Raw genomic sequence first — 23,566 nt, forward strand, 5'->3', positions numbered from 1 at the left:
CAAGGCCTTAAAAGGGTTATCTTTCTGAACATTTAATCCCCTATGAAGAAGTACTCTGCCTGAGGTAATCAGGCACGAGTCTACTAACAATTTGTACACCATGGTTTATCTGTCTGCTGGGTGACAAGGGTCTTCTCAGCAGCAGGTGACACCCACGGGACTTCAGTCTAAAACAGTAATGTCTGACAGGTTTATCAGCAATGCCGGCTGTGACAATAAACTTTGTGCAGCATATGGAGGTGAAAGTTTGTGATCAGGAAACAGTTTCTACAATCTTATCAGTGTACACAGAATGAAGGAAGGTGAAGATGAGGACTCTGATGGGATGGGGATGCTGAGATCTGGAGTCCTGTTTGTCATGATGGAAGTAGAGGTCACAGGTAAGTCATAAATGAAACTTTATTGACAGTTTGGATAACAAAGTTCTTCTTTGAATTGAATTAATTACATTTCGAACCAAAAAAGTAATAGAAGGCCACATAATAGAGCTGAATGACAGAGAAGACAATCAAACAGCTTCTCAAATAGACTGGTAAGGTTCTGAAGAGAAAAGAAAACTAAAGAGAGAGGGAAAATAAGAGTGGATATAGTACAGAAACGGGAATTGAATTGATCAAAACGGCACAACCCTTCATAGAAGGAGCAAATACAGACCTCCTGCAGCTTCAGGTAATGCTGCAAAGAACGACTGTCAGACTTGTGTTTTAAAACAGGATGAAACAATTCAGGGATCACTTTCATATTTGATTCTCCCTAAAACAAAACATGTCAACTAATAACGCCATGTTTTCGCTGAAGAGCTGTTTTCTCACGTCAGGTGTGAATCAAGATATTCAGCCCAACGAATGCTTTTACATCACTCTCACAAAAAGGTGCAGAAATCATAATCTTACCTAATGCAATCTGCGATCCCTCAAATCAAGATGACATAAAAACTCAAATAAAACACAGGGTGATAAAACAGATCCTGGCAAATTAAGCCTCCAGGAAATCGGAAAATGCTGCCTGCTGATTGGCCGAGGCTGATGTGGCTAGTAGAAAAAGGCTTGGCCTCTTTAGGAATTGGGAGGTTGGAAGGTTTTGGAGGTGGCCAGCATGGCTCGCACTTTGGCCATCAGATCCTGAAAACACAAGAGGAAAACAGAGAGGAGGAATGAGTTTCAGGGAGAAAACATCTCCAAACAAATTTGTTGCAACACTTCCTAACGGAGAATGAACATCTGTCTGTCTGGCAGGAGAAACTCCGGGTGAAGTCAGAGTGAAAAATGTGGCTGTTTGGGTCACACATTCAGCTCCTCCTGGAAATATCCTGAGTATTTCAGAAGTTTTCTGCAAGTGTGAAAGTCTTAATACAGGATTAACCGAGGGCCGGAAAGAAACTCATATTTCTAGTGTATTAAAGCTACTGAATTATAAAACATTCATCTTTTTATTAATTTAAATGACTCCCTGTAGTGTAAAAGAGCTTTTAGTTCACACTGTGAAACTCCTTCACTGCCATCAAATACAGTTCAGTGTTCAGTCTAATCTCTTGTCTGCGTCGTCCCTGACTTTGTATCTGTCACCTCTCACCAAACTCCACAAAAATAAATCTTGCAAACAAGAGACCCGAGCTTTTTCTCATGTGTTCAAATCCACTACTCATGTTAAGATTAATCCATTTGTGAATATAAAAGAATGTGCTTTCTGCCTTCAAGCCATCATGAAATCTTTAATGCACAAATGAACGCATACAGATTTCAATAAAAGTACGTAAGCATTGAGAAGTACATCCTTCCCAAATTTGAAACCACATCTTCTCCAGCTATTCTGCTCTGTAGTCAGGATATAAACAATATAAAAACTCACAAAGCAAACCCCGCACTGAATTCTAAAACTAACACTGGTGTGTGTGTGTGCAGTTTCTCGTCTGGCCACTTGAGGCTTATTCCAAAAGCCCGTCAATCCCCATAGAGCCTTCTGTAAAAACGTCCAACCTTCCAGCTGGAGTCCACATGTTTACAGCCTGGTCTCTACGGTTTATTTCCCTAGACAACTCTGCTACTCACTCTCCTCCCAGAATAGTGTGCAGGCAGTTTGTTAAGTGTCACAAGCGCTCTTAGCTTCTTCTTCTTCTTTCTTTCTTTAAAAAAAAAAAAAAAAGAGAGTCCATGGACTTAAGAGTCCATTAAATAAATAAATAACCCTTGTCAGCTTCCACAACAAATAGAATGTCATTCTTTGGGAAAAGCTGTCTGTTACTTTTAAATCAGCCCGATGATGAATGTGCCTTGGGCAAAGACTGTACATCTTCGATAACTCAGTGTTTGTGACTTAAAAAAGATATTCCCCCCAACTAGGTGGTGATGTCACAATGGCTGTGGACTCCTTTTATATATACAATCGATGTAAATAGGTCAAGGATGGGAAAGACCAGAGAATATAAGAAGATAATAATGCAAAACAAGAGCATTAGATCGATCAATCATGTCAAGTATAAAAAGACACAGGGACCACTCTTTCCCCTCTTTATGTTATAATGGATATATTGCTGACCACTGGGCATATACTGGTTATGCTGAATTTAAAGTGTTCATTTTCTACCCAGGAGTGATTCATACACGCATGGAAAAATCTCCCCCCTTGAGCTCTCCTGACAGATGAGACAAATTAAAAGCTGTAAACACAGAGGGAGGGAGCTGTCATATCAAATCACTCAGAAGGCTGTTCCTTTCTAAACCCGTGTGTATTGAAATAACAAACACAAACACACAACAAGTCGTTTGTTTTACAGAGTGGTGAGGACAAAAAAAAAAAAAAAACGCTCCGTATTTTAATCAACTTAGTGGAAAGTTACCACATCGACAGTCGAACAATTGAATTCTGTACTGCCTTTAGAAATGAAAGTACAGCATTAATAGTATTGAAGATTATCAGAGGTATACTTCAGCTGTCACACAGGAGGGAGATAACTACGGTGACATTAGGGTTCGGTATTTCCCTCAACTCCGCGATACAATATGCATGATGGTACAGAGGCTGCGATACCATACATACCATGATATACAATGATTTTGGATAATGACCATGTCCTACACAGAATTCACAGCAACAGCTGTTCTTTATCGTTGAGAATAAAAGCAGAGGCATATTAAGGATCCTACAACCTAAAACACTTCAATTCAGGTTCTCAGAGATCAGAATGTTTGATATAAGGTGTTATTGTGAGCTGAACCATAGGGAAACTATCTTTCACATCTGTCATCACAGCTTTGCAGCCAGTTAGCCGAACACTTCTGCAACATCTGCAGCGATACACGTGTTTGCAAGTCGTGGCGCTGGTGGCACGCTCCGGAAGACGGAGCGCTGAAGGACCGCGGCGCGCACGGAGTACGTGTGAATTGGCGGGTAACTCTGACAAGGATGCAGGCCAACTTACAACCAAAATTTCCATTTAACAATACACAAGGCATTGAACCCTAAAACACCCTGAATATTGCTCATGTGCTCATTTTGATGACATTTGAAAGCAGTAAGAATCCTCCACACTGCTCTGTCATGGCAGCACAGTGACTCAGCAGTGGATTATTAAGATCTAAATAGGTTCATTTGACTAGCAGAGTCAAGGTCAGATCCTGTAATTGGACTCTTTTCTTCTGATGTTATTGATCTCAGGGGGATGCCCAGGTTTTAGGACATGTCCTGGACTTGAACAGACCTTAAGGGGCCTGAGGTAAGAGGCAACAGGCATCAGCAAGATTATTCTCAGCAGCTTTAAAGCATTTAGATGTATTCAATGTGGAGCAGTTTGTAATCTGAATATTGTTGTGTTCATGCAGTAGGTCAATAATCACACTTAATAAATAACTACAATTAAAATCTGGCTGTTATATACATGTTTTCCTTAGTCCTTATTGGGGTTCCATATATGTACATAAAACAGAACTACCTTTATATAAAAAAGACCGAACACAAGCCTAGATGCTACTCTCAAGGTTTTACCAATTGTCCATCAAATAAATGTCTGGCAGAGGAGACGGTGACTACAGACGGAGAAACGACGACGAGCAGGAGGAAAATGAGACGGATGAGGCAAACAGCTAGCAGGCCCCCTCAGGGAAGAAGAGACTATTAAGCAGATGAGGATGTGCTGAATTATTCAAGATGTGTTTGTAGAACATTACAGATGGGGTATAAGTAGTTAGTGCTCGTGAAGCTGTTCATGCTGCAACAGCCAGCGAGCAGCAGGTTTTTCAACGAGCCATCTTCTGTGGGGTTGTTGAGATGAAGACAGGAGAGGAGAAAGCGTCGGGTTTGTTTGACATGATGAGTAACAGGAAGACAAAAGATGGGAGTTTTTTTTTTTTTTTTTTTTTATAAGTGAGAAAATGAAGAGATGAGAAATTTGTTGTGTCTGTGGTGTATCTGCTGAGTAAACACCAAACACTGAGTCAGACACACACTATCACTCTCTCTCTTTCTCTCTCTCCAACAGAAGTGACAACGTGCTGCACATTCAGTGCGAGTCGTGCGGGGTGTTCAGAGTAGCTCCTCTTGCCTCTCCTTTCCCAGTCTATTGACCTCCATTAGCTTTAGTCCCAATGCTTATTGCATTCTGGCCTACACCGCATCCTCTGAAGATTCAGTGCAACTCTTTTTTTTTTCTTGGAGGTGTAACCGCTCCTACACCACATTTATATACGCTCAGTGTGAAGTTCTTTTATTAACATTATAATAGTGAGGCTACAAATGATATTCACTGTGATTCAACGCTCCATTACACATTTAGTAAGCTGCCTGGCTGCACGGCAGAAGCACATTGAAGTATTTCATCACTTCATGAAATGCAGTGACAAGTAGAAATTAGATTAATGATATTTCAGGAAACATTAAATGAAGATGTTGATCCAGCACTCAACATGTAAGGAAAAGGAAGCATGTGTAATTGAAGTAATGACAGTCAGAAAATATCTTTCATCTGGGGGTTGATTTCAACTTTTTAGACGAATCAAGGTAACTCATCTTGAAGTTTGTCTTAGGTTTATGTTTCCAAAGCAGCGGACATGAAATAAATAAACATTACATCATGGTATTGATTGACAGCGCTGGATGTGAGAGGAAAACTAGACAAAAAGATAAGAGAGAGAGAACAGTGTGTTACTTTTTGCCCAAAACATAAAGGTATTAACTTGAACACCGGTTTGCAGCAATTTTGTCCCCATTTTCTTTTTTTTTTTAACCACAGGCTGAAAAGGTAAGACAAATAACACCAAAACATTGTTTCTTATGTATTAAGTCCTCCGTCTTCTTTCCTTCCTGTTACCAGGTACGTGTGCCTGCATGTGATTAGGGTGCAATTCTGAAGCAGCATGATAGCAGCCGTAAATTGGACATTAGAATTTTAAACAAGCTGGAGCACGGGGAACATGTTCTGGGGTCAGAACGTATTAACCAGGTGTGTGTTAGGTCACATTATAATGAATGCATGTTAGGTTACATTATGATTAATGAGCGAAGTGTAAGAGTGGGAGTATGATGCACAAAGCATTTCCTTTAGAGACTGTGGTTGCATGCAGCGTGTGTGTGATTGTTGGAACGGGGACTTGTGTTCTTAACACTCAACAGGGGGGCTGCAGCCTCTGTGAGCCTGACCATGGTAGCAGCTTAAATGGTAAATGGACTTAAGCTTGTATAGCGCTTTTACACTGCAAGTCACACCTACACATTCACACACTGATGGCAGAGGTGTCTTTGTAAAGTGTCCATCAGAAATAACAAATACCATTTATACGCATTCATATGCCGCTGACGAAGCAGCGGGAGCAAATTGGGGTTAAATGTCTTGCCCAAGGACATGTTGGACATGTGGCTGCAGGAGCTGGGAGACGACCGACTCTACAACAGATCCACAGTTATATGTCTGTCAAAAACATATTCCCATGTTCTACCGTGAAACCTGTACAGCTGGTTATTTGGGTCATGCTGGAGCAGCAGAAACAACTCTGTGAACAAAACCTGTTACTGGATATGCTAAAATCGGCCGATATTATCTGTTGGCCGATTAATCGGTTCGACTCGAATACAAACCATGGAATGCTATAATTGTAGCATTAAAAGTTTTTTAGTTTGTTAAAATGAAAGTGTTCTGTTCTTGTTTGTGCTGAAATCAAATACCTCTGCAAGAAGAATAACAAGAATACGCTGAAATATTATTCAACAAAACACAATGAGTGCTTCACTTTAGACTTTTAACAAAGGGTTTTATTGAATGTCTTACATAAAGGCTATGTTATGTTTGTATCTGTGGAAATGTACAGCACTTTCCGTCCATCCACTTTGCCTGATGGAAACAAAAGAACAACACTCTATTCTTGTTGTCGTCAGGCTGTAAAGGTCAGCATAGGATGTACTTAAGATAAAAGCAAAGAACAATACCTGAGTTATTTTCGACTGAACCGAGGATACTATGGATGAGGACACCGCCTTGTCTTTCTCCTGGGAACCACCCCTGCAGAGAGAAGAGATGGAGGGAGAAGCGGAGACAAACAAAAGGGCGAGGGGGAGAGAAAACCCAATCACGTTAACAGGAGAGGCTATACAATATTCATGATATCTTCTGCGATGTTCAAACTTAGACAGGCGTCGAGAGCCTCAGGAGGAGGAGCAGAGGCAGAAGACGGAGAGGTGAGAGAGGAACGACATGTGACCTGAAAAGACTAACCTCCACGTCAACAATGTCAAACGCAGCCAAGTATATAATCGTGTAGACAAACAGGAGAAGTGCCAAAAACGCAGGCTTCAAATTCTGCTTCATGTCTCTGTCTAAAGCCTTTAATCTCTCTGCTGTTGAACACTTCATAATTAATCAGGCCTGAAGAAAAATCATGCCTGTCAAGATGAATGAACACAACAGGTGACATGAAACTGCAGATATGACGGCTGATGATGTTCTGTGGTTTTCAGGGTTTAGACTCCATGAAAAAAGGTTAGTAATGTGTGTATCTCAATCTGTCATTAAAATGTTTTACTCCTGTTTAATCACATAACCATGATGCTCTAGTTCTATACCAATTAGAAAAGTGCAATTCAAATACCAAACCGACAGAACCAGCCTTGTCTATGATGCACAGAGGTCAATAGTTTAAAAAGCTCTAAAAGGTAACTCAAAAACCTTTGACGACTAAAAATGTTCAAATGAAGCCAGTCCCCCCCCCCCCCCCCCCCCCGCCCAAGGAAGGGTTCTTGCTTGTTAGATCATTGCTTTCTCTTAAAGGAGCCATCACTACTGGAGGAAAAAAGACAGCATTCTCACCTGTCCGGTTTACTGGGGAAATTGGATGTTGATGGACAAAAACAATACTTTCTAAAGCATTCAATTGGGGTTTGAAACCCAAAAAAAATCCATCTGTTTTGAACAAGTTTTCCTGTATAAAAAAAAATGATACACTTTTTTTTAATTCATGTTTATGCATTATAAATGCAAGAAAGGTCACATATTCTCCTCCTTTTTAACCAGTTTAAGTCTCAGAGCTCCCCAATTGTGCACAATATGTGATCTTTAACCTGTAGGGGTGGGACAAAATACTGATCCGGCAATATTGTGTTTTTAGCACACTTGTCTTATAATTATTACATTGCTCGTTCCAAATTTCGCTCAAAGTTTGACTGACCAAGTCACTTCTTCATGAATACTTAAGGCGGTGCTTATAACAGGAGTGAGGGTAATGACATGTGAATGGAGGCTAACTGGCCAGAGTAGAAGTTGACAGTGGTAAGAAAACAAGCAGAAGAAGAACACAGTGTGATGTCGGACAGGGGTGTAAGGAAGTTAATATCATTATATGATTGTCTTGATTGTCAGTTACCACAGAATGGCTGTATTTTGATATTATCGTTTGTGGATTATGCATTCCGCCTTGTTTCCTATCATAAATTGCAACTCCCACCTCCACTGACATCACAGTTAAATAGTGAGGCTCTCTTTGCAGATACAAGGTACATCCAAAGGAGGTTTTTGTGTTCCCCTAAATGCTTTAATTTCATTGTGTTTGAGAGTATTATTAGTTTTAATTTCTATGTATTCTGACATATTGATGATATACTGATAATCTAGATCATCTAGTCTATAATCCTCCCAGCACATAATTTGAAGTTCGATTGCAGGACATGCGATGTTACTTCTCAAAATATGATGGTGAGTCATTATGAATGTAAATCCTGCATCAGCTTCAGCTATGAAATTCTGGTGTGTTGAAAACATTTCCTCATCTCCTATGTAAGTAATATATTGTAATTGAACAGTTATGCAGAGAGGGCTAATGTATTTATTCTTTCCTGTTGGCGCACTAGTTCTAGTTATGAGTTGGCCTATGCTCTATCGACTAACAATGCATGTCAGTGATATTCAAGCGGGTACAAATTGATTTCACTGATATGCATTTTGAATCCAACATCAGACAATGCTGCTCCAGGGAAGGTAATTGCTTCAACATGTGTAAAGATTTGAGCGCTGCATAAATCAGAGCTGACATTTACGTGCAGTGATCGACTCAATTTTACGTTCTTCACTACACTATTTCACCCCTCACTCAAAACGTCATCAGTGTACAGACCATCTCAAAATCTACATTAAGAAAAAAAAAAAGATAAATAATGTATAACACCAAATATATCAAATAAAAAATGTTCCCTTGTCGTATTCAACAGAGTGATTTCTCTGTTGGTGCATGCATAAAGCATGTTTTCCATGTATCTACATTTGTCTGCTGTTGTCAAGCAGCTTGACCTACTTCAGTTCCTGTATTACAGTGGGTTTTGTTTTGGTTTAAATGGGGAGGGGAACATGAGAGCAATGAGTTTGTTTTGCAGTTTGACAATAATATATGCAGCTTGACCATGACATCCGATCAGAAGAGGCTGTGTCGATGAAACAAAAACATTCATGCCTTCAGACCTTGAGAAGATGTTTGCTCTGATACATCATATCGCCAGCTTTTCAGAGTTTACGCATTAAGTCTCCTCCGTCCGTACTGGGATTTACAATTTCTTCGACACCACAGACAGAGCTGAGGCTGGTGTTGTACCCGGCGCACAGTTTCTAACAGCTAGTATTGCAGTTGAGCTTGAGGTGTCTTTTGAATGAAACTGCCACAGATGGCTAAAACTGGCAAAACTTAGAAATAAGAACGGAGAACAACACAATGATTAACTGCCAAATCGTCCAGTAGCTACTGTTTTTAGATCATCACACCTTTCCATTTTAGAACCCTTTTTTCCTCAAACCTGATCTCAGACGTGGTATGAAATAGCTTCTTCTTTATGGCACAGCTTCTCTAAAGCCTGAGCTACCTGATCAAGCTGTTTGTTTCATGCTTTGGATTCATTTGCCCATTTGGCAGACTTAATTATTTCCACTTCCAACAAGAAACCTTGAAAAATGAGTCTACAGTTTGATAGCAATATACTCAATATCATGTAATGTTTATAATTACAAACACTGGTTTGATGTACATCATTTAGAATGACGACTTATGAGTTTGATTTCCATAAGACTATCTCGAGTATAACACTTGGTGTGATAATACCCCAAACCCTTTAAAGAGCAAAATAAAGCAGCTACATATCTTACACATTTTTACTTCACTATCCTGGAACAGCTTCCAAATAATTCAGAAATAAAACACAGTGGTCTTAAGAACAGCACTCCAAGTTTGTTTCAACCCCTTTAAATGTAGTTAATAACCTGCATTCAAACATTTATAACTTCCATGAGAGCAGATGACTCACTTTTTTTTGTGTCTTTGTCACAAAAATAGACACCGCCCTCTAAATTCATTAAACATGGGGTTCTTTTTACCACAGCCCAATGCACGCCTCTTTGATGGGGAGGTTCAAGAGAATGACAGACCTGCTGAGCAAAGTTATGCTTACTTAAATTAAGACTGAATAATAGCTGCTGATGGGAGGTGGTTTGTGAACGCTCAATAATTTAGTCTTCACAACATAAATAAATGTGTGACCTTGTTTTAGACAAAGAGATGGTGTTTGGTGAAAGACTTTAAATTGAGGAAATTAATTGAACATCATCTTCATTTTGACAGGTTACTTTATTGGTCAACAGTTGCTGCACTGTCCTATTAGAGGTCTTTGTATGTCAGTGATTCAGGCCTGGAGGAAACAATCTATTCTCGGTCTAGGTTAGACTAATTTAGAATTGTGTAAGTCTGATCATGCTTTAGCTTCAAAGCCAAAACCTCCCAACTACCTGTTGTCTCTAAAGTGGATACATTTTTTCTGTTAGAGCAATCCAAATGCTTAGCTCATTGACTGACAGGCTTGTGGAGGGTTACCTGGAGAGTCCTAGGCTGGAGGCGGGACTAGCTGACTGGGACAAAACTCTGCCTGGTGAGGAGTAAGGGGACAAAGAGGAACCTGCAGTTTGCATGTGACCTGAAGAAGACAAGGCGCTCCTCTTTTTATCTGGAGGGGACCTGGGAGACAAAACAAGAAGTGCACCGTGGGAACTATTTTATTTCGCAAGTCACTCCACAAATGATACAGTATATCAAGGGTTGTGGAATATTTTATGAAGGAAGAGCTTGCATATTCAACAAGCTCTACTTCATATTCACGCAGAAAGAGGCGGTCTGTCACAGTTTTACGAGTGGTCATTTGGGGATTTGATGTCTTTTATGTCATCAGACTGGCTACAGCTCGATGTACAGGCAGCTTTGTACACTCAGTGTGCTCAGTGTTTAGAAGATAAACACAAAACCTTGTCTGATTAAAAATCCTTGCTCCCCGTTGTTTTAATGACGAATGGATATTGAAATGTGGAACTGAGCACCTTGTCGTGGCAGTGTTAGTGCCCCTCTCTGCCCTAACAGGTTTAATAATGGATGTTTTCAGTGGTAGAATACGAGCAGCCGTGAGAGGAGACCCGTGATTCCTCTCACCACGGACTGACAACACCTGCTGTCAGGTTTACCTGGATCTCGAATGCCCCCTGGGACGACTGGAGCTGCTGCTGGGATGATGGCGCTCTCGCTCTCTCTCGTCACGTCTCCTCTCTGACGAGGGGCCCCTTCTGTCCCTTCTCCCCGGGGAGTGCGAGCGGGATCTGGACAGACAGAAGCACAAAGACAGTGTAAAAAGGGGATGAGGAGGGGGGAAAGCCATTAAATTACAGAAAATGGAGCTTGGCAGATGAGCTGATGAATTTAAAATGAAGAACAAGAGAGGAGGCTGATAAGACAATGACGGAGGTAATGTGCAAGAGGAAGAAATGAGGCGAGCAATCAGGATGGTTCTTAAAGGAACCCAAGAGCAGGAATAATAAATGAGGCTTTGTAGCGATTCTATCGGACTATTTAAAGACCTCAATGTGTCAGAATTTATATGAAGGCAGTTTTAAAGCGACTTTAACTACTGCTGCAGGAAAAAAAACCACACTGTAATTCTCTGAATAACTTTTATAAGCATTACATCACATGGACTCTGAATATGTAAATAGTGTCTTTTAAAAGCGCCTGGAAAGAAAACAGTATCAAATATTTATAAAATAATATAAGATATTCATTCATTTCTAAGATAGATTCCCATAAAGGGTATATTGCTAAATTCATTGTCCCAACACTGGCTGGTATGCAAAGACTTGTAACATCCAGAGTTAGAGATGAAAATAACCTGAAAACAAAGCCAGGAGGGACAGGCATGCTGAGATAATGTCAGCCTGTCTTGGGGAGGCAAAACAAACGTGCCTGGTCAATATCGTTTACAGATAAATGGCACAAACAAAGCGTTTTTTTTTTTTCTACCTCTGATCACTTCCCCTTTCTATGAATGTATTAGTCTTCAATCTTCTGCTTCTAAGCCTGCATATCTTTCATTTACTTCACACTTTTGCTGCTTGCAGACATGTAGAAAAGGAATACATTATCTTCTATTACTACTGTGGTTCATATGGGTGCAGTGCCCTGGTGACTGTAGGTTCACCTGTGCAGATGAAAACAAGAGGCTGATGCATGGTGATCATGTTGTCAGTCATTTTTCGTGAGCTTGCATTAAAATAAATGCTACATGTAGTTCAACGGGATCACAATATCAACAAAATACTGAATAACAATAATTATAATGAAATAATAGAATATATATATTCAGAATATAGTGAGGTCAGGGCTATTCTTAAAAAATAAATTAAAAAAATTGCATCTTCACCAATGCAGCGTCATAACAGTATGAAGCACAACAACACCTAAAACAACAGCGAACATTAAAGTACTTTTCACAGGTTTAGAATCCGTGGAGAGGAGCAGCAGAGGACGATACAGATCAGCTACACTGAGCACTGTCAGGGCTAAAGCCTTATTTCTCCTGCTGAATTATCAAATGTAAGATAACAAAGACAAACAGGGAGAGAGAAAAAATACAAGTCATTGAGCTTTTGGTGTCTTACCGAGACCTGCGGGATCTCCTGTAGGCACTGGGAAGGGAATGTTTGCTCTTCGACCGTGACCTAGATCTTGACCTCCTCTTGTGTTTTTTCTTCTTTTTGTCTTTGTCCCTCCCTTTGCTCCTGTCCGTGTCTCTGTCTCTATCTCGTTCTCTCTCTCTTTCTCTGTCTCTCTCTCTATCTCTGTTTCTGTCTTTGTCTCTCTCTCGGTCTCGCTCTCTGTCTCTAGCTGTTCCTCTGGAGGTAGTGTAAGAAGATGAGGAGGGGGGGGAAGGGGCTTCCCTGCTGCGATGGGCTCCTAGGTTCTCCATGGCGGATCTTTGATCTTGAGGATACACAGGTGGTGCAGAGGACAATTGAGGGGGTGTAGGGTCACACAGTAGAGACAGGGCTTCTTGGATCTAGAAACATAGGAAGGAAAAAAAAAGATCAGTGAGGGCACGGACACGTTTGCTTTTTTTTTTTAAGTTCACCTGATGAGTCAAAGTGTTTCCATAGAGATTCTGAGGAATGGGTTTTCTCGTCTTTACGATAGAGAATATAACCTTGTTTACTTTTCTTATCTCATCATATTCCTTCAGGTTCTCCATGGACTTTTTTTTCTGTCTTTCAAATTATATATTTACTAGTGTTGTAGTCAAGACCACACTAGCCGAGACTACAGTGCTCAGAGACCAAGACAAGACCAAGACATTTAGGGATTGAGACCGAGTCAAGACCAAGACCAAGCTAGGGCGAGCCCGACACAAGACCAAACATATCAATGAAAGATCACCATGTTGTGTTCAGTGGGCGTGTCACTCACTTTGGCCGTAACCAGGCGATTAAAATTCAAATTATGAATGAATTGAAGTTATTTGTTCTTTATAGAAAGGGGAGTTTTCTTTTTACTCACAGGAATGATGCGGCAAATAGTGTATCAGTATCAGTGGTGGTCTTGATTTAAAATCCGGAGTCCACCCATTCTGAGACCGAGACAAGATCGAGTAAAAATGCTTCTGATACCAAGACGAGACCTTGAAAAAGTGGTTTTGAGACCAAGACCGATTTTGTGTAATACAACACTAATATTTTCTGTCACATATTTATGTTCATAGAGACAACCTAATCGTAGAGCTAAACTGAAGAATGAAAATATAATGGTAATATGTGCTTGATTTCTGGTTATGGATAAAAATCCCACACCACCACATTGTTATAAAAATGTATAAAATAATCATACGTGCAGTCAAAAGGGCATTGAATTATAACTAAATACCTAAAAAAAATCCTTCCTCAGCAGATTCATTTGTGTTGTTACAAATCCCAGTGGAGCCCTCTGGCTATACTAAGTAACAGGTATCAGCTGCAGCATTACTCTAATGAACTCAATGTGGGTCGGTCTGTTGACGTGTGATTGGTCTGAACCTGGAAAGTGGATTGAACACAACACTTAATCTTCCAAGGTCAGGTCTTATATATCACTGCTAGGGTCACATGTGTTACATATGTATACTTTTTACTGGCACTAAAAGAGCTTTTGGATAAAGAAAGGCGTATATCATATGCCAGCATTAACATAAATGGAATGACTGCTCAAGAGGTGAATGAATGTGTGCCGTGACTTCAGTCACATCAATTCAATCACCCCACGTCTAACCTTGTAAAATAAAAAAAGGGTTTAGCATAAGAAGTCATATTAGGAGGGGAAGACATAAAAGAGGGAGAACAGATTATATTGAAAAGAGGAGGCAAATGAGACAGAGAAGAACAGGGTGGAAAGACAGCAGGTAAAGAGTTCCTGACTGATGACGATCAATAGCTGAAAAAACAGGAAGGTAGGTAGAGAAAGGGGGAATATTTATTACACTTTGCACACTATCAGGTGTCTTGGCTTGGTGGGGGGGGGGGGGGAAGATAATGAAATGATTGGAAGCAAGGTTTGGTTTAAAATTAGGGCTGACACATCGAAGCTTATCCCAACACCAGACTGAGAGAAACGTCTGCCCTCTCACACCTGCTCTGGCAAGATACTGAAGTTTGGGAAAGTTAGTGGAGTAACAATAAGGAGTTAAGAAAGGAGAGGAGATAAGCCGTCCTCTCGACTAAAACAATAAATATGCAATGAGAGTTGGACAAAGCAAACTATTTAGCAGGATCTGTTAACATTTACAATACCAACACTGGTGTGCTGTGGAGAACACACAATAACTAAATATACTGTTACAGCTAATCTCTATCTTTGTTTGGGGTGGTAGTTGCCAGTTGCATTTTGAAATCTTAGCTGAGTTGGACTTTTTGTAACTCTAGTAGAACTCTGAATAATATACCATAACATTACATTTAAAGCTACAGCAACAGCAGCTTGAACATACACAGGACGAAGCAATTCGGGGTTAAGTGTCTTGCCCCATGACACATCGGACATGTTGCTGAAGGAGCTGGGGATCGAACTCTCAACCTTCCAGTTGAGAGACAACAAACTCTACCAACTGAGCCACAGCTGCCCCACGATAAGTGTTTACTAAAGGATTTCATCATATTGATATAAACAATAAGATAAGCACGGACAATTTTTCTCTAATTATTATTTTAGGGGCAGTGATGAGAGAACTTAAACAAGCAAGCCTCAGTACAATAGTTATTTATGTAAGACCCAATTCACTGCCTTTATGAAAAGTGTTAAAACTCTATGTAAATGTTAATGTACGTGAGCTTGTATAGCACTTTTCTTATCTTCTGACTACTTCAAGCACTTTAACACTGCAGGTCACACCTACCCATTCACACGCTGATGGCAGAGGCTGCTTTGGGAAGTGGCCATCAGTGTCACCTAATCCATTCATACACATTTATACACTGTCGCTGAAGCAGTGGGAGCTCTTTAGGGTTAAGTGTCTTGCCAAAGGACACATCGGACATGTGGCTGCAGGAGCTGGGGATTGAACTACTGAGCCACAGCCATAGTATGGAGACCGTCATGTTTCAATGAATCCTTAAGAAACATAAATGTATCAGCCAACAGTGTCTGCCTGAAATAAAATCACTTGAACAGCAAGGTCCATATTTGAAAATCATTTCAAAATGCTTGCGACACTCCTGTGACATTGTTGGGCTCATGATTGAGGATGAAGACCCGATAAAGCAAACTAAAAACATTGTCTTTTGAATTTCACACGTTCTTCTTCCACCTCAAAACCCATGGCTCGGTTCAGAGATCCGGGTGTGTTATTCTAGGAGCTGCTAATGTAGCCTAGAAGTGCTAGCCTGAAGCGGACATACAGAGAAGGCTTGAACTCTCTCCAAAACACACCACGCCAAGTACCAGAAACACAGGATTTCAGAGTTACTAACAAGCCAAGAGGATGAGGCCTGTAAAGCTTATTCAGTGAGTTCTGTTTACTCATGAATGCTTACTGCAGAGCTGTCACGTAAACATCATGACGAGCATTTTGGGAAGCAGCGAGAGCTTACATTAACGCATCCAAGTCAGCCAACTTTGCAAAGATGAAACAGTATCAGCATTCACATCCGACTGCAAACCCTCTGAAGCCCCAGCATACTGTACTGTTGTTCTATTCTTTTATCCAGTCCTAAGAAAAACAGCATCCATGCACACAATGCTGCTGCCACAATACTTCTTCTAAATGCTTCCTCTTACTTCTTTGCATCTCTTTCTTTCTGAACTAAGTTCCTTGAATCACAGAGATAACAAATTAAAATCACACTGATCTCCCCTTATCACATTCTGCTGCAGTCTTGGATATAGATCAAAATCGTCTTTAAATCTTCAAATGGAACGCAAAAAAAGTGAAACTCCACAGCCATGTTTTTCAAATAAGAGCCGAACAGAGGGCAAAGGCCATCCTGGAAGCATGCAGAGTTTAGAATAGACCTTTACCGACAGTGAGGAGGTTAACTTATGTTAGAAGGGCCAAATCTAACAGATACCTGAGGTCCTTAGTCCCATCAGAAGTTGGGTTTCTAAAGAAGCTGTAGCCATTGTTGTCAGTACACTTTTACTATGGAGGGTTGTGTCTCTTATCTCACTCACGTCCATCATGATGAAATCCATGGTAGCCATGTTTCATACAGTATTATATGTATTTATGTCTTTTGTGCTGTTTTTAGGATGTGTATTGCCTGCATGGACCTCGGTTGCAAACCAAAATGCCACTCAGACAATAAGGATTTCCCGATCCTATCCAAACAATGTAATCATAGCATCCATGTTCCATATGCTGTTTCAATTAGCATGTGTCATTGTGGGTTAAACACCAGAATCTCAGAAACATTCCATTCATTAGCATGTTAGATCGAACGTTTTGCTGTGCCTGTCAGTGGTTTTACCCAAAGATACAGACAGCTTCCTTCACCCCAAAGTGTCCAGACAGAAAGTCTGTTTAACATTGACTGCCCAGTTTCAAACAACCATTGTTGACTGCATCAAATCAGACATCGCTTCCTCTGTAAACTAATCAAACACATAGTGTACTTTCTTTGGACTGTAATTGTGTACTGCCTTACAAATATAAAATCCATCCATTCATCAGAAGCCATTGATCTGAATGTTGGTGGGTCCTTCAGGGAACATATGTTCTGTTGGCTACTGTAGAACTCACACAACATCTGGAGAATAGCAACAGTGCTGTTACAATAGTGACAGGAGCCTACCCATGGCCACCTGGCCCAACAGGCAATAGGCCAGCACACTATGCGTCACATGAGGAGCTGACATGAAACATCCATCACATGGACGAGGAATTTACACATCAAATAGCCACCACAGTCTTATTTGCACTATAAAGTCTTGTTGCCTTTTGTTTTCATGTTTAATAAGAAAGACAACAGATTTTTAGATTTGCATTACTGCGGCATTTCTGATACATTTTACAAAGGAGACTTTTAAAACCATGGATTATCTCTCGGCAACAAAATAGAGGACAGGGATCTGTTTGAGGAAGAAGGGCGGTTTACATGATACAATCAGGAGCCATGTTTAAATCATCAATAAATCTTGCAACCATTCTATTATCTTCTTTGCATCAATCATTCATCTTTCTTCTAAGATAAGATGGCCTTCCAATAATGGTTTAGCTGAAAATAAATGCACAAAACGACACAAGTTCCATGAGCATGTGTTGATTTGATTATTTTATGTTACAGTTATATTTGCCAAAGATATCCTGGTCTATGGTAGATTCTTGATTATAACTTAAATGGGTTCATAAAGTGTTTTAGTTGATTCTTAGGCATACCAAATTTACAATAATAAAACTTTCACTGTAGTGGGTGTAACTTGTTGAATCCCTTGACAGGTTCTTATCAGAGTTCTAAATAACAGCCAAAAAGGTTTACGCTGTGGCTGCCAAAGAATAGATTCCTCCATCTTATGCCATACAAAAAAAGTCTGGATTTATTAGTTTCCTAAAGTGCTCTGCCAACAAGTTAGTTGTAGAAGCAGTTGCAAATATGATGCATGAACATGAAGGTCTTAGAGAATCCCACACAAAAACACAGATTTCTTTGGAGTATCAGAGAGGAAAACACTCCAACCTAGACTTCTGATGCTAAAAACAGTATTGATCTTAAGAAATGTTTCAATCCTTTACCTCTGGGCTTGTCTCTGTTTAACCTAGTACATAATGAGTCTGAGAACAGATACTAGCCTTCATCTGTAGTCAGATTTTTTTCAAGCATACAAATCAAAGCTCAGAACATACTTCAAAACCCAGGGAAACGTTTGCTGACACATGGAGAGCAGTCTGTGGCAGACTGCTGCCAGGTTAAGCACAATAACAAGACGGCAGTAGCTCAGTCTGAAGGGACTTGGGTTGGGAACCAGAGGGCCGCAGGTTCAAGTCCCAGTGTAGACCAAAACCCTTTTCACACATACGGAAATCTCCTGAAAAACTCCAGAGATTTGGCTACCCGGAGGAACTTTAGGGTACATGTGAACGCAAACAGCCGAACTTTTCGCACAGACTTCACCCAGATTTAATCCTGCCGGACACCCTAGTATTTTATCCGCAGAAAGTCCGAGTGAGCTGATGTGAGAACGCAGCAGCATATACTCCGGAGGATTCACCTTGAGCTCACCTCGAGCCAATGGGACCCCAGTGACGTTCATATACGGTGACTGCCGCAAGGTGCATAAAGTGTCTAAAGTGTCAGAATGCAGCCATAATTAAACGGCTGCATTCTGTTTTCTGTTCGTCAGTATGTTGTTCTCCTCTCTTTTGTGGATGTTGTCATTCCATTGGATTACACATAGCATTGATATAAAGGCAAATATTCTCATTATAACGTCGTGTAGTGGACTCTGTTGCTACACCCGCTACTTCCGCGTTGTTTATTTACGTCACGTCTTACCTCGGGAAATCCCACAATCCCCCCTCCCCTCTGACAGGGAAAGTCCCCCGCTGTGAGGAGCATATGTGAACGGCTAGGTCAGGAGAATCTCCGGCGCAGTCCTCCTGTAATTATCTAGATATTATCCGGAGTGCAGATGTGAAAACGGCTCAAGTCTGGAAATCGGTTTGGTTGCTGGAGAGGTGCCACTTCACTTCCTGAGCACTGTAGGTACCTATAGCTATTTGTTCATGTGTGTGTATTTCGGCTTATGTGTGCGTTCAACAATAGAGTGTAACATTTCCCCTCGTGCCATTAATAAAGTATATCCTTTCCCTCTAACCTTTCTCTGCTGTACAAGCCATTTAAATGTTAACCACTACTTCTCAATATTCATGTTTATTTGACTGATGTACACAAAGATATTCCCCCAGCAACCAGACATGTGTCTCTACGACTGTTACATCAACAGCCAAACACACAGAGTGGCTCAGCAGACTGTAGGTGTCCGTGACTTCATTTGCACAAAATCAATAATGAAAGCATCAAAGGATGAAAAAAAGAAAAGATAAATGCCATCTGGTATGAACGTGGATAAAAATCCCACTCACACATTAAGATCATGGCTGTTTTTGCGTGAGGTTACTGAGCTGACTGTAACAGTGATTTTCTATTGACTCAACCTCCACTATGATCAAAGATTTGACAGCAGTTCAGCTTGTAAAGATACACATATAAATAAGAAGGCTGAAAAGAAGAGGCAGAGCCAACTACATTTTCTCACCTAAGGGAAGGCTTCATATTTCATCTATACTGACAAACCATGTACTTATTTACACACCAACCCTGCTGCATTAGAGGGAGAACATTTATTTGACGGACATTATTCAACTACATATAATAAGGAAAGCCTCTTTCTAACCCCAATCATCTCGACTTAACAAGCTAATTAGTATGAGTCCGGGGGTGTGTGTGTGTGTGTGTGTGTGTGTGTGTGGGGGGGGGGTTAAGAAGGATGGCTGAAATCTGACATCTGAACAGCAGTAGGCCGACCTGCAGTTGACCTTGCTTTGACAGAGAATGAAGGATGAGGCTTGAGTTCTGGCGCTATAGCGGATAGCCTCCTGTCATAACCATTTACTATCTGGGAACCTGGGCTGGTCAGATTCATGTTACGCCCCAAAATACACATATTAATAATCAAGAGTCTTAATGAAGCCCCTTTTCCCCTCGCGCCTTTCCTGCACCAAGAGTGTGTGCATTATTTAAATAGCAAAAACTGGGGTTTAACACACCCTGAATAGATTTGCACTGTGTGATTTAGATGCACTATAGATTGTTTAAAAATAGCCTAACATGCATAATCTAATGAATAAGTTTACTAAAATTGAAGATTTTCTTTGAGTGATGTCATTAAACATTTTCTTTAAAAAAATACTAACATGATTGCATTAACTAATTTTACTATAGAGCATTGTTTACTCTTATAATCCTTGTTTCATCCAGGATGTTTTATTTATTTTACTGTTAACTTTAGCCAATCTTTGTCTCAGTTGTTTCTCTTTTCTCTGTTAATTGAATGATTGCTGCGCTGTTATTTTATTTTTCATGCAATAGGATTTTATTGTTGTGTATTTGTTGGGATTTTTTCTTTTTTCTGTAAAGCACTTTGTGACACTGGTTTTGATAAGTGCTTTATAAATAAACTTTATTATTATATTGTCAAACCTCAAAAGGCCCATTCTGAAACAGGAAAAAAACTGTGTGTACACGTGTAATCACAATATACTTAAATGAATTATTGCACATCTAATGCAGTGTTACATCAAATCCTCCCTGGGCTGTGATTCATCAGTGTAACTCAGGGCATCCATGTTTTAAAGCCATAATAGTGTATCTCCATAACAGATGTCTATATTCTAAATGAATGCAGACCTGGGAGGAACCTCCAGTAAATAGCTCTATAATTAATCAATTCATTCTTAGTACAGCACTACTTCAATAACTCTTCTTTAGCTCTTTAGATAATACAATATAAGACGAGTAAAGATGCACAAACACTGACCAAATGTTGTCAGCCCTTCACATACCTCAAGCTGTGCAGCTGAATCTAGCTCAGCTCTCTTGGCGTCAGACTCCCCAGGTAAGGGACTACGGAGGGTCTGTAGGAAGAGCGCTGCCTTCCTCTTCCTCTCTGCCTGTAGCTGTTTCTCCTTGGACTCCTTAGATGCCTGGGCCAGCTTCTCCCTGGCTGCAGCCGCAAGACGATCCTCCAGTTTCTGCTTGGCTGAGGGCAGGAGGATGAGAGGGTGGAAAGAAGATAGAGATGGGTTAGATGAAGACTGAAGACATCATGCCTTTTGTTTTTTTACCCCCATTACACATTTAGTGCTTCTAAAATGCTGTGATAAAGGAGAACATTTTTTAAAAGACAGAGTGGAGAAGGAAAAGAGTGCCAAGCGGCACTTGGCAAGGTTTTTTCCTGACAACTTGAAAATGCTCTTCCAAAAGAAAATAATCAAAAGAGGGAACCAAGTTACAGATGAAAACATGCAGAGTGTAAGAAACAAAAAAGAGAGCACGACAGCACGAAAAATGAAAGGTAGATAAGAACTAAAGGTTTTTAAAAGTAATTTTCAGATTTTTCTGTCTAGGTAAATGTCTGGCAGTTTCCATATCTCCAACCTCTGAGGACTGACAACGTTGCGGCTCTAAATAATAAGGCCTGACTTACTCCCTAGTGGTTATTTCATGCAGCTCAAGGTTTATACAGAAAAACTAGTGGAGGTGGGAGGATGTGGGTGGAGAAGAGGAGTCAGATATCCGAGTGTAATCGAGGGTGGAAGAAAATGTATGTTTTTGAGAGATGAGAAGAGGATATGAAGCGACGCAGATGGGTAGACTGGAGGATAGATAGGTAAAGAGAGCACAGGAGTGAGGATGGTCTCTGAGAGCAACAGGGTGAGTGAGATGGAGGAAACAAGACAAGACAGTGAAGTACAAAGCAAATGCTTGTGGAAAAACAAGTTTGAGTTATGCAACCGCTGGGGCAGCTGCTATCTCTTCCGGATTAAAAATAGGCTGGCTGCCGAGGCAAATCATTTTTGAGTAGAGTGTGAACAATAGCTGAGTAGAGAAGAATCCATCTGTACTCCAGGCAGTGACACAGTACGCAGTTTTAGCCAGGATGAGTCTAACTGCTTTGTTTTTTTAAACTCATTTAGCTTTACGTTTTATGACAACAATCTTTAAATATTTGACCAGTACAGTATATATTTTCATATGTTCGGTAGGCAATGACAAAAAAAAAACATTTAAAAAGGAAAGTCCTTAAAAAACGTTGTAATCTCATAATGAAATAAAAGGAGCTACCCGAACTCAAGTGCTGCTGCTTTCTGTCTGTTTCGGGTGTTTTTGGAAGCAGCTGAATGTTTGGCAGCACTTTGAGTCCAAGACAAATTTCCCCAAGGGGACAATAAAGTGTGTCGTAACTTAATTTATCAAGAAGCAGCCAAACTTCATTTGACCCAAGCTACTTGTTTGAGCATTTCAGGGCGTCTTTGGATCAGTGGTAGAGTCGATCGTCTCCCAACAGGAAGCCACATGTTTGATGTCTCCTTGGGCAAGACACTCAACCACAGCTTGCTCCTGCTGCTTCAGCGGCAGCATGAGTGTGTATGAATGGGATTAGTTACTTCTGATGGACACTTTGCCTAGCAGCCTCTGCCATCAGGGTGTGAATGAGTAGGTGTGACCAGAGGTGTTTAAGAGCTTTGAGTAGTCAGAAGACTAGAAAAGTCTTATACTAGCTCAACACCATTTACCATTTCAAAGATGTTCCCTGTTTCGCATTATGGTATAAAACACCAAAATACTTCATATTCACAAGCAGAGACTGGAAAATAAAAGAATAATTATTCAAAATCACATTTTCACATTATCACTTTTTGTATTTTGGCCACTCACAACATTCACATGTTATTTAACAAGTAGCTGAGGGCTGTGTCTTGATAAAATGCTGCTCAATAATTTAAAGGTAACCAGAAAACTGTGATACAGGTGTTGCTGTAAACAGATCAAAGTTACACTATTGCCAAGACAGTCTGCCAAACTTTGCCAGTTTGGGAACTTGTTGGCTGTCACCCAAATCCAAAGTGAGAGGCACTGAGAGGGCTTAACTATCTACCTAAAATCCAGCTGTCAAAGCATCTGGCCAACAAATCAAAAGTCTGTACTTCTCTGGGGGGGGGCGCTCGATGAATGGACTACTCTATGTTGAAAAAAAGTATATCTATGTTTAAAGTATTTTGGACATGACTATGTATAGGAGTAAAAAGTGACTCACAAATAAATAAAACATGTACTTCTGGTGTGCGATGCTTACAGTGACCTAAAGGACTCATGTACTTATCTCTAGAAACCCATTTAGCGCATTTGGCAGTTTTCCAGCTCATCAATACAGATTAGGCTTCTGCTGTCTGCCACAGACTCTCCTGCTATCTGATCAGGTTAGGCCTGCTGACTGACAGCCACTTTGCCACACAGCAAAGCCAATACAGTCAGCTATTTATTAGGCTTTTCCAGCTTCATTCTCCGGCCGCCTGTCAGCTCAGGGAGAGAACATTACGCTCTTATTGTGTTCCACTGAACCCTAAAAGGGACCTGTCAGCCCCCTTGATGCTGAAAAGTGGCACAATTGTCTTGACTGTCTTCCTGTCCATCTTTGCAGCTGTCTTTTTGCTCAGCATCTTTGGAGACATACAATGTCTTCAGGGCATTTCACCAAACAAGTGACAAGAGGATTGG

The 23,566-nt window shown here is 40.5% G+C and overlaps 1 protein-coding gene across 5 annotated transcripts in view; it reads right to left on the minus strand.

Moving 5' to 3' along the window:
• Positions 1 to 381: 381 nt before the first annotated feature.
• The window catches only part of sfswap (splicing factor SWAP), a 57,015-nt gene continuing 33,830 nt past the window's right edge, over positions 382 to 23,566 (minus strand). For 4 of the 5 annotated variants that reach the window (XM_065965592.1, XM_065965591.1, XM_065965594.1 and 1 more), the window contains 6 exons: positions 20,851 to 21,047; positions 12,434 to 12,831; positions 10,967 to 11,098; positions 10,329 to 10,469; positions 6,415 to 6,487; positions 382 to 1,121 (listed from right to left, as the gene is read on the minus strand). In XM_065965592.1, the coding sequence (XP_065821664.1) occupies positions 1,056 to 1,121; positions 6,415 to 6,487; positions 10,329 to 10,469; positions 10,967 to 11,098; positions 12,434 to 12,831; positions 20,851 to 21,047 (1,007 nt within the window). In that variant the 3' untranslated portion in view covers positions 382 to 1,055. The remainder of the gene's footprint in view (positions 1,122 to 6,414; positions 6,488 to 10,328; positions 10,470 to 10,966; positions 11,099 to 12,433; positions 12,832 to 20,850; positions 21,048 to 23,566) is intronic. The other variant, XM_020644314.3, reaches the window with a different exon arrangement.

This window comes from Labrus bergylta, chromosome 17 (assembly GCF_963930695.1).
Source record: "Labrus bergylta chromosome 17, fLabBer1.1, whole genome shotgun sequence".
Classification (NCBI taxonomy): Eukaryota; Metazoa; Chordata; class Actinopteri; order Labriformes; family Labridae; genus Labrus; species Labrus bergylta.